The 11,823-nt window shown below is 45.7% G+C and overlaps 1 protein-coding gene across 1 annotated transcript in view; it reads right to left on the reverse strand.

Annotated features, from left to right (window-relative positions):
• Positions 1 to 7,103: 7,103 nt before the first annotated feature.
• SIX4 (SIX homeobox 4) overlaps positions 7,104 to 11,823 on the reverse strand; it is a 6,116-nt gene continuing 1,396 nt past the window's right edge. Inside the window, exons 2-3 of the mRNA XM_026053752.1 lie at positions 10,403 to 11,091; positions 7,104 to 7,914 (exon numbers count right to left, since the gene is read on the reverse strand). Coding sequence (XP_025909537.1) covers positions 7,118 to 7,914; positions 10,403 to 11,091 — 1,486 coding nt within the window. The 3' untranslated portion in view covers positions 7,104 to 7,117. The remainder of the gene's footprint in view (positions 7,915 to 10,402; positions 11,092 to 11,823) is intronic.

An 11,823-nucleotide genomic window follows, 5' to 3' on the forward strand; every position in this document is an offset into this window, starting at 1 on the left:
TCGTGCAGCTCGCGAGCATTTTATCTTTTCCCCTCCGCTTTCGTGCCAGCTTTTGCGGCGTATAAACTAGGTGCTATTTTTATAGAATCTGGCTTTAATGTAGTGGATTTTTTCACACGTGTGTTGGTATTTATTGTTGCTCTAGCTCTTGAACTTTCTGGCACTGCGGAGTGCCGAGTCGCTCTCGTGCACGTTGTTTGGCAGATCAACCCCTATTTCTGGGAATCAGTTTTATTTCCAAAGTGTATTTTTAGGATAAAAGTGTGACCCATGCCCATAACTGAGATATTCTGTTCTAAGGCTGCAATCCAAAGGTTTTCAGCAGCCAGTGATCCCTGTGGCCGAGGGATGCAGCCATGTAAGCAGCTTCCCTAGCCACCAGCATTTATATTAAGATCTCAACTTAACCCTGTGCTCTTGRAGCAGGAAAATCCCCTTCTGATCTGGCAACGGGGAAAACCTGGCTGAAAAACATGGGATAAAAAGTGTCGGCTTCCAACCCAGCCTCCCTTCACAGCTGGGCTCCGTGAGGATCAAGAGCAAGYGCCCGTATCACCAGGTCCCTGTGCTCCCAGCTCTGGTGTTATCCCACATTCCGGGGCACAGRGTGCGAGCCGGCCGCTGGGCTCCACGTGCATGCAAGGTGCCGCYGGCGAGGAAGGCGCCTGTGTGTGGCTTCCTCGCCCGGGGTGACCTGGAAGGCGTCTGCGGAGCGCTCGGAGGCAGCAGGAATGCGCTCTGTTAGGACATGATTCATCCTGCTCGCCGCACGGGTGGCTGCTCCGCGGGAATGCGGACATTTGCATGCGCGGAGACTTCCCTCCCGGCCGTTGCACGGCGGCTATGCGGCCCACGGAGCCCCTCTAGATGCCGGGAGACCCAAGGAGCTGGGGGCCACCGAGCCACATGCTGGGACCGAAGCCTTTCCAGGGGCTGCGCTGAAGTTCAGGCAAGCGGCTGCTCGTGGGTTGTAAGGACGGCTCAAGGCCCTGCTCTAAGCAAAGGGGGAACAAAGACGTGGTCTGGAGACCCACCAGGCACTCGGGACTCACTCCAGCCACTGGAAAGCTCTTCCASTGTTCCCGCTCAGGTCCTGCTACAGCACAGCAGAGGTAAGCGTGAGCAGCAGGATGAGCGAGTCGGCCACTGTTCCTGGGAAGGAACAGGAGCTGGGCAACGATTCCATAGTCCCTTCTTACCTTCAGGGAGCTGCATTTGCAGCAGCAGCTGTCGAGCACAAGATGGATCAATTCCAGGCCAGGGAGATGCTCCGGAGCCAGCTAGCACCCTACACTGGGAAACGCGGTGCAGCAGGAGCAACATTTGTGCCAGCGCTGGGATAAATGGAAAAGACAGAGAGATAGCAAGTGATAAAGGAAACATCTGCAAGATTATAAATTTAATAGACATACACAAATAAATCACATTATTCAATAAAACCCTCACCTTGCTTTCTCTGGTCTATGCATGACTTACAGGGCAAAGGGGTGTCTTCCCACTGGCACGTGCTGTATATTGATCAATCATCTCGATTGCACACAGGGCCACCATGAAAAATAACTTCACCACGTGCAGGTGAGTGTTGTTGAACTGACTTTTTGGTATCAAAAACATAGCTGGCAGCTACTTGGTGTTACTTGGGGAGAGCAGATGTACAATAATATGGCATTGTGTTTAGAACCTTGCGGGTGAAATCGAGGGGAAGTGAAATCCAGGGTGTTCTCAAAACTCTGCCAAAACAGGGCCTGAGACCAAGTGGCACTATTTAAAAGAAAACTGTAAACAAAAATTTAGGAAATAGAGATTTATGTACCCCCCCAAAAAAAAAAAAAAAAAAAAGTAACCCAGTTCCAAAGGTGCTATAAGTAAATAAAGGACAAGACCCTAAACAGTAGCTGGATATACACTCAATACTGTCTAGTTAATTATGTTATATATCAATAAAAAAGAGCAGATTTGTGGTTTTTAATTTAGTATTTTAAATGCAAAATTAGGTCTGACAAGAAACTCATTTCAGTCAACAGAAAGTGTCATTCTAGCTTAGGTAGATTTTAGAGTAACTCTCTGATGCACAAAGGCGTTCACAGTTGCCATCAACTTTGCAATGGGTCCTTAAACACAGAACTTCTGCATTGCTTTTCCAACATGCAATTTAAAGCATTCACAAACAACACAGAAATACAACTATGTGCACAAGATGTGTATAAATATAAAGTTTATTCAGTATAGTGTTTAGAAAAATAAGTTCACATCATCTCAGAATACAAATAAAACACTTAATTGTCCAGGCACAAACCCCTATTACAGTACAACAAACATACAGACTTTAGATCTCTTTGGTTGGGTAATTAAGCACAGATATGTTTGATGACACTCTGGGTAGGCATCACCTAACAGTGCAGTAAAGACTTCTGATTATTCCCTCCTCTAATGCATACATTCTGTTTAGATTCCATATTTGTTGTAAGGCACAATAAACCCTTATCACAGAAATAACTGGTTCGTTCTGGACAAACAGTACATGCAGCAAAAGAACAAACATCCTCTGAATGTGAATCCTGGAAGTCGGAAGATCCATCCCCTTCTTGAGTTCAGAAATGTAAGAAGCTACTTTTGAATTATATGAAACGTACACGTCAGGTATAAAATATCCTTCAAGATAGTAACTGCTAGGAGGTACAGGAAGACTTTAGGTCTTGCTTGTAAAATACCATTGCTTTGTAATCGGAGTTYAAAAATATATCATTATTCTTATGATTTGAGATGCCTCCTGACCACGATTGCTACATGATTCATGCCCTGGGAGTTCTGCACACTTATTTGGTAAGCAGAGCAGCGGGGTGAACGCTGGGGGTTGCTCGTCTGTCCTTGGGAAGGAAGGTGCACAGGCACTGGAAATCTACGTACAGGAAAGGCCCTGGGCACGTGGGGCTAAATTCTGCCCTGCGTGGTTCAGCTGAAGTCTGTCACTGAGCTGGTTCCATGTYTGAAGCCAGAACCTTACCCAATTCCCATTAATCCTGGCCTGAGAACCGCAACACTAAGGCTGGTTCCAGCCTTCCTTCTGGGGGAAGCAGCTTCCTGGATCCCCTGGCAGGGCACAGCCACAAATGGAAAGGGGGATGTGCTCCAGAGAATATTGTTCAGATATATAACGGAGTATCCGCCTTGAGGACTGGTTCACGCTGCTGCAGTGCCCTGGAACAAGCCTGGTCCTGGTTCAGCTCCAGTGAAATGAATGGACCATATTCTCAGTTGGTGTGAAAGGACATTAAAGCCAATAAAACTGTGGTAGTTTATCCCAGTTGAGGACCTGGCCAATCGACCTCCATGATTTACGCGGCTGAAATGTCCTTTTAGGAAGACCACAGGAATAATGTTACAAATAGTCCACACAGAGCATTTAGTTGAGTATTTTTCTGACTCTCAGCAGAACTCTGAATGAAATAAAGGCAGCTTCAATTAAAACTATTAAAGAACATTCTTTTTTAATGCTTGTTCTTGGAAGGAATCTGCTTAACCTTCAGGCATATTTTTCAACACTGAATCTGGGACCAAAAAAGGTAGTAGAATTTGGCAATATTTCCTGTCAGATTTCCAGTGGACTTACAAACATATGTGAAGTTGAAATGATCATTTATTCACATCCTTAACAGAGGGGAGGGAAAAGAAGGAGTTTTGCATCTTTTTTTCCTGTTGGATAGACATATCTTCCATTCAAACAATAAAACGTGACAATAAGGACTGTCTGTGGGACTTGGACACTCACTGCCACTCATATGTGTGGGAGATGAGCATCCCTATCCTCTAGAGATCATCTAAAATCCTCAGTTGGGAGYGAGGGGAGCGATGCCTTATTTACAGCAGCTGAAGATCCGGCCCCGGATGCTTTGCAGGGCTCTGTGTACTGTGTAATTAGAGCAGTTTGCCTGCTTGCTTCAGGGCCACATAATAAAAACTGACCCTTCTCTTACAGTAGGAGTAAAACTACTATTTAAATATCTACTTTAAAAAACACTGTACCGTGCAATGACTCTTTATATTGTGCATATGTACCTGCAGAAAACTTGAGGTTATAACTACGTTATCTGGAGGGAATGACACTTACTTTCAATGGCAGAAAGAAAGGAATAAAACATATTAATAAAATAAGTTACTTGATATCTGGAAGACTAGAATAGATTAATCTTACTTTGTCCCAAACCACTGCTTTTATGTACATCCTCCGCTCCYGCTCGCGAGCAGGAATCTCCTCTTGGAAGTATGAGGTGCTCCTAGACACAGCACCCTAACTGCACACGTGGTTTTTGCACCAACCGTGCCACAAAGCCACAGAGTTCAGAGCCTCCATAACCGAATGAGCGCAAGGGAGAAAAAGAAAAAGTAACACGTAGGGAGGACGTAACACCACAGTCATTCAGTTAGGAGATCAGATTGCTTCGACAACCGAGCGCTCTGAGATATTTCTAGCTCCCCTCTAAAAATAGTCTGAGCTTTGCAGGGCAAACGTTACTCCTCCAGAGCCATGCACAGCTCCCGCTCCATGCACATACTCTCTGTTAATATGACTAAGATACAGGGCACTTTTAAACTCCCGAAGAGCTGAGCAAAGTCATGCAAAGCGGATGCAGTCGCTGCTACCATCGTCATGGTTTTGTGGGTGCTAAGTCAACTGCCGACCCTGGAACAAGCAAAGCCCTAACAACTGGACAAACCAGAGCAGAGAGGGGACCTCCAGGCTCCCCTGCTCCTGTCTGCGTCATGCTGGGCACCTTGTGCAAGGAGACCACAAGTTCAAGCTCCTGCCTGCAATAATCTCCATTTAAAACACTTGCCTTAACCGTCTGGCACGCGCATAGGGGCTGCTGCTACGGGGACAGCACCAGCAAAGGCTTCTAGCTCCAAGTGCAACCCTCAGCCCTGCCCGGCCCTCTCCTTGCAGCACGGCCTCCAGCGCCTGCCAGCAGAGCCCAGCTTCGAGCTGGCACCCAACACTTGCCAACGAGCTGCGTCCCATATAGTGCAAAACAACAGTGAGGACGTCCAGGCCGCGCAGAAGAAACCTTCACTCCTTCCAGGCTTTTCACAGAACCCCTTAATAATCAACACAGAAGCAGACTGGGACATGCTGCCTCTACTCTCTTCCCTGTCCAATTATTTTGTCCTTTATGAGTGTTTTTTGTCCCGGGCCTGATTCAGAGCCAATGGAAGTTTATGGAAACCTTTCCCATCTTCTTCCAAAGGCTTCAAACCTGGCCCTGTATGAGGATGAATACATGCTTTAGGTACTGTACATGTTCACATTAGAGTAAAAACAAAACAAAACAAAAAAAACCCAAAACACAAAGATTAACAGCATCTCGCTTTTATACATCTGCATTATTATTATTATTTTAAAGCTTAAGGATGTGCTTTTCCATGCTACAAAAATTTCTCTRGAGGAAAGGTAAGACCTGCTCCGCCTGCCCTGGGCTGGCCTGGTTGTGCTGTCCCTGCTGGGAACAGGAGGCTGAAGGGAGAGGGACCCTCCCATGGTGGCACAGGAGCAACTGCTCCCACACCTCCAGGGCAGCTGCATTCCCAGTGGCTGCCCCTGCACTGCTCTTCTGGGAGGATATCCAAAGGTCCCTTCCGACCTTAATGATTCTGTGATATATAAATCCAAGCTTAAGTGCACTGCTGGACTGGGGCCGGCCTGCGGGAGCTGGGGCCGAAGGCCTGGCACACGGATCCGTGGAAACTTGGGGCTCCCATCCCTGTGCAGTCCACGTGCCTGAGGCTGAAGCCAAGATTGTCCCCTGGGCACTGCTGCTCTGCCTGCTCCTTCTGCAGGGTTTACAGGGTGCTCACGGGTCTCCTCCTTGGCCCAAATGCCACCCATAAGATCAAAACACCAACCCTTCTTACTCGTGCCTTGCACTGAGGTCTACTCACAAGAGCGGGGCATCGGTCGGAGCCCTGAGGACGGATATTTGCAAATCAGTGTTTTTATTCCTCCTGSCACTGTGCTTTAGTAACAAAGATAAGGCCACTAGGAAGAAAGGCACATGGAATTTCGTAAAAAATACACAAAAGGTTCAACTAATTTGCAAATTACTAACAAAACAAACAAAAAACCCCTGAACACAAAGACAGAGGGTAAAGACAGGAACCTTGTGGGTTTGCGACTGCGAGTTCATTTTCTAATTTCAGTGTGATTAACTCTTTACTTTTACAGTCTATTGCTTGAAAAACTACAAAAAAAAGTAAAACCTTGTCAGAAATAACTACGCTTACTTCCTGCTCAAACAATAAAAATAAATTAAAACAGCCAGAAAACGTTTTCCTTTTCAATGCATTGTGTCTAAAGTGAAAGGGAACATAAACCATAAATAAAATCCATTGTACTAATTTTAAAAAAGTCTCCTTTATAAGAACTGAAACAATATTTACATTCATACTCAAGGGAAAGCTTCTGAGTTGCATAATTAGAGTTTCAAATGATGCTGCTTCTGCTGCACTAACAAAATGCTAGCTATAGCATTTAGCAACCTGCAAGTGTTTGATGCAATATTTTTGGTATGAATACAAGTCTGCTGCAAAAAAAAATCCCAACAAACCAGTAACAGTACCATTTGTGATTGTGTTTTGTTTCTTAACCTCAAACAATATAAAAGTAGCCTGTGAGGTATCGTCTAGAGTTCCTTAAAAACTTTTCAATGCCCATGGACTAGAAGTAAACAGCAAAAAAAGACTGCATCGTTTCTACCTTTCTGGAGCAAGAGTTCTGTTTCCTATTTATCATTAGGAGTGTATACTTACTGTCGAGAGCGTGTTGTGCTATGGAGAGGCTAGTTAATTAGCAAGGGAATACCAGTTAGCCAAAACTGTACCCATTTGCTTGGTAGTTTCCCTGGCGTTTGCTTCTCTTTTAATCTGCTTAAAAGAGAATACTGCATGCAAGCCAAGTGTGGCAACCTGATTCCGTTGCTGGAGATTCCTCTGTACGTTAACTCAGACCACTTAAATGTCCTTCTGTTTTCTTCAAATGAAAAAAAAAAAAAAAAATCATCACTTGGTGCTTGTTACGGCCTCAGCAAGAGATTTAACTCTTAAAATAGAAAGCAAGAAAAAAAAATTACAAGTCTTGCATATCTTCATCCATTTGAACTGTCTGCAATTTGGCAAGTTCCTTTTTATCCGTTTCTAGTTCTTCGCAGACGGTGTCGACCATGTTACTCATAACATATTTGGATTTCGTATCCAGCATCAGCAGGTTGCCTGTGGACTTGCTCTCAGAAGTAGGTAAGAAATTCTCCTTGACGTCAGGTACGGCCTGTAGAACTAACCTGTGCTCTCTGACAAAATCTGGGTGCACTTGTGTGGGTGGATGGCTGACACGGTCTCCAGCAGTAGAAACTATTTCGCCGAGCGCAGGTTGTGCTGTAGAAATGGACAGCAGATCCTGACTGGTGATGAGGGAACAGTTTTGAAGAGTTGCATAGTTAGTGTTGCTGATAGATATCACAGCAGAGGTACTGGTTACGGGTGAGGACATGGGCTGGCTCTCCGAGATACCAGAGTTCAGTTCTGCAGCATTTAAAAGAGTTGGTGGCGTGAGGGAAAAATTATGCGAGGGAGTTACATTCACCAGCGAGGAGGCCAGGGACTGGAGTCCTCCACCAGATATGTTCTCAGAAGACATGTTGACATTTAGTTGCGTGTTCTGACTGACTGGCATTAACTGGGAAAACACAAGGCTTCTCTCCAGTCCTTCTTGCTTAACAGTTCCTACTGCCTGACCTGAATTGGGAACTGTATAAACCACTGCACTTGGTGTGAGAGGGCTGAAGAAAACCTTGCCTTGTTGCACTGTTGAGGAATCACTTGTAAAAGTTCCTCCGTCTGTTGTACTAGGATTTACTGAAACGTTACCTGCAGAAAGGGAAGAAAGAAAGAAGAAAGATACAGATTAGAGATGGCAGGAGTTGCACAGGCATTTTTGTTAAGACATTTTGGTCTCATTTTGAGTAATATGATAATATCAAATGACATGGATGAGTGTCATTTGCAACAGATGACAGAAAACTAGGTATGAGGAAATAAAAGCTTCTGTGGATAAAAGCTACTTCTAGAAAGAAAAAGGAAAGGTTATGGTATACTAAGTATCTTTCAGTGTCTCGGGAAGGGGCAAACAGTCCCTAGCCATGTGATTAAAAGGAGTGTGCTTTGGCCTTCACTAGTTGTTACTGCTCGATTTCTATCTAAGAATAGAAGCACGAAAAGATAGTTCAGTGACAGACTACGACTTATGTGTGGGAAACTGCAGGCACATTACATGAAACGTGCTGCAGCCGGGCAGTAGCTACCTGAGCAAACCTGCAGAGAAAAGCTCAAAACCTAGGGCTTCTACCAGCCTCACTATGTAGCCAGACAAATACTTGAATGCCTTTCCCCTTTCCCTATCACCTTTTTCCAAGATTCTAACCCTAGCATGTCCACCACTCCATGCAGAGCCACATGGAAGCTGCCAAAGCTCCCAGGAAGCCTGAGAACTGCTCCCGTGGTGCTACAACTAACCAGGGCAAGAAGAAGTGGATAGGCAAGATCCCAAGTTGGTTTTATTGGACATGACATGTAAGGTGTCTTTATAGTCATTTCTATACCTAGGAAACTGGCTTTGATGAGCAAGCCCCCTTTTAAGCATCTCTCCTTCTCAAAGAATGTTTTAAGAGGCTTAAACAGGGGTTTTCTTTAATAATAATAGAAAATGTTCAGAGCGTTGAAAATGCATGTCAAAGCTGGGGAATGCTTATCAAAATAGTCACTCCTTATTCATTGATCCACTAAGCAATGGTGACTTTGGGAAAGATGTTAGTTGTATGTCTAAACTAGAGGAATAAAGGGAGGCAACTGAAAGTTTCCTGGCAACAAACTATTGTTTACTGTAGCTTCTTTAAAATAGCTTGCAATGTACTGCACTTGAAAAACTATGCCAGCAACCCTCAACATTTAAAAAAGCTGCCCCCCCCCCAAAAAAAAAGTCAAAGCAACACGTATTTTCTCTCCGTACATAATCAAACTAGACACTCAACAAATCAATCTCCAGTAGAAATAGGTACTTTTAACATTAGGCAAAAAGTCCAGCCAATAGCTCATGTTTCTCAGGACTTTGAAATATAATTAATTCTCTCTCACACTACTTAAGGCGCAGAAATTTCATTGCTACCTTTGCTGGCTGCCAGTTTTTGCCTGCAGCATGTGGATTAAATGGCTCTTTTAATTACAGGTGGTATTCAAATTAAACATCTGATCTTTCTCATCTGGTTAAACTACTATTCCACTAATTTCCAGTGACAGCAAGTGCCACCTTTTAGGGCCATGTACTTTTGCTCCCCATTTAAAATGTTTTTGTACAGCATTAGTGTTTCCAAATATAAATTTTTTTTTCTGTTAAAACTAAACTCCCTATACACCTTTAATTCAAGTAAGTTACCAGGAGCATGACTTGATTTTCATTGTGTTATTCATAGCTGCTGAACTACAGGGATTCATTCAAGTTTAATCATTTTCATAACTAAAGATACAGCAGTTAATAAGTAACAGAGTTGTGCTTTACAACAGACCTACATCAAAATAATGACCCAGACCTGGATTTGCTTTACAGGAGATTCTTCCTGACTGGCCAGAAGTTTCAGTCTGATATTTTATAACCACCTCCAACACAAATTTGGGGAGGAGCCTGTAGACTTGGCATGTGAACCTGCGATGACATATTCCCCTTGGACTGAGGGCAGTCTAATCCAAATACCCTTGCATTTTATATCTACAAGCATTTACATATTTCTATTGTTTCCTGTTGGTTTAATCATTCTTAATTATAGGACAGAAAAATGTCTGAGCATAACTGTTTGGCCTCTTGTTGTGTCTATAGTTATTTTAAAATTTATTTTTATGAAATGCGTTGGTTAGAAAAAAAACAAAACAACCACCACAAGAACAACAACGGTAACAATTTCCAGCTGCTGCAGTTTTCTTTTTATAAAGCTTCTCATTAAAAGAATTCAGTGGTAAAGAGGGGATAGTTTGAATTATTGAAGTGTGCAAAAATCATAAATACTTGTGAAAACTAATATCAAAGAACTGTAGGGGACAAAAAAAAAAGTAAATCACTGAACATCCTCCTCTGCTTTAAGCAAGTCAGCTSTGTCTCATGTGGCAACCCTCCTATGAGTGTAACCTACACAGAATGACACAGGGAGGGAGGAACCTAAATGAAGGCAAGAAGTACTATCTGATGTATGGTGTGTCTTTGTGACCAAGAGGGTGCATTGCAGGAAAAGCATTACAAGTTTTGAGGTGCACAGTGTGCTCAGCCGCACTTCTTCCTTGGAGCTTTCAGTGTAACAAACAAAACTTTTACCTTGTGAAGCTGCCACAGAAACAGGAGGCAGCTGCAGAGAAGAAAAACCAATGCTTCCGTTCAGCAGCTGGCCATTTGTTCCTGAATTGGGGATCTGGACAATGCCATACTGGTTTATTTGGACAGGAGCAGTAAAAGTAACTACAGAGCCTCCATCTTGGGAAGCAACAGTTTGAGTGCTCTCCCTTTTCACCTCAGCGCTGGGTATCAATCCTGGGAACGACACCGGGATGTTCGTGGGGCTGAACGTAGCTGCTGTCGCGTTAGGCACCGAGGCCTGGAGGAGTTTGAAGTCCTTGACATCTTCCGAAGACGACGACAATATGTCAGTGATCGACACCCCGTTGCTCACGCTGCTGACAGTGGTTTTGGGCGAATTCAGAGTTACCGTTTGCGAAGCCCCCACGCTGAGTCCGTTGAGGATGACACCGTTGGGTCCCTGGAGGAAAGAGCTACCGTTGAGGAACACGGGAGAGGTACTGGCAGGCACGAGGTTTCCATTCAACAGGACGCCAGATGAGCTCAAGGCTATTTTAGTGTTTCCAAGCTGCTGCATGTACACGGGCTCCATGTGGCCGGGAAGGCTGAGGCTGGTAACTCCATCGGACGAGCTGGAGAGCGGGTGCGGGGACAGGTCCTCCTGCCCCTTACTGGATTCATCTTCCGTGCTGGGGTTGCCGTCCGACTCGCTGTAGGAAGGAGGGAGACAGGGTGTTAGTGCGGCCTGCTGGGGAGCGTCAAGACCACACGGGCCTGCTTGCTCTGACTAGGCCCGTTAGAGAAATATGTAGTTTTTTGGGGCTGAAAACTCTTGTTTTCTGTTTTGTCTTTAAAAYGCCCTTTAAAGCAATCCTAGGCCTGTGTTTCTGAGAAAAGGGCACGTGGAAACAGCCCCTGGGCCGGCGTGGAGCTTTACAGGCTGCCTTATGGACTCGTAAATACCCCCTGGGCGGTCGCGCAGCCCCGGGGAGCAGCGGCCCCCGCGCGGCGCCGCACGTGTGAAACCCGCCGCCTCCCCGGGGCAGCCATTTGGCTGCCGCTCCCCGCGCCACGAGAAGTTTAAAAAAGGAGGAAAAAAGAAAAGGGAAAAAAAAATCGAGGCGCGGGGAGAAGCGGCGGGAAAAGCGCGGCCTCGGGCCTAGGCGCGGGCCGGGCCCAGGCGGCCGCGCTGCCCCTCGCGCAGCCGGAGCCGCCGGGGCCCAAGTTCGCGCCAGGCCGGGCCCCGCGAACCCCACGGGCCCCGCCGCTGCCTCGCTCGCCCTCGGCTGCATTTTTCGGGCTGCTCCCTCCCTCCCTCCCTCCCCCGGAGCCGCTTCGTCCTTTGATGTGTCCCGGGGAAGGGGGGCGGGGGGCGGCACAATCGCGCCCTTGGTTGGGAAATGCCTTGGGGCCCTTCGCTCGCTGCGAGTTCGTCTCTTTTT

The sequence above is a fragment of the Nothoprocta perdicaria genome, unplaced genomic scaffold (genome assembly GCF_003342845.1).
Source record: "Nothoprocta perdicaria isolate Ctin4 unplaced genomic scaffold, notPer1 scaffold_118, whole genome shotgun sequence".
NCBI classification, from domain to species: domain Eukaryota; kingdom Metazoa; phylum Chordata; class Aves; order Tinamiformes; family Tinamidae; genus Nothoprocta; species Nothoprocta perdicaria.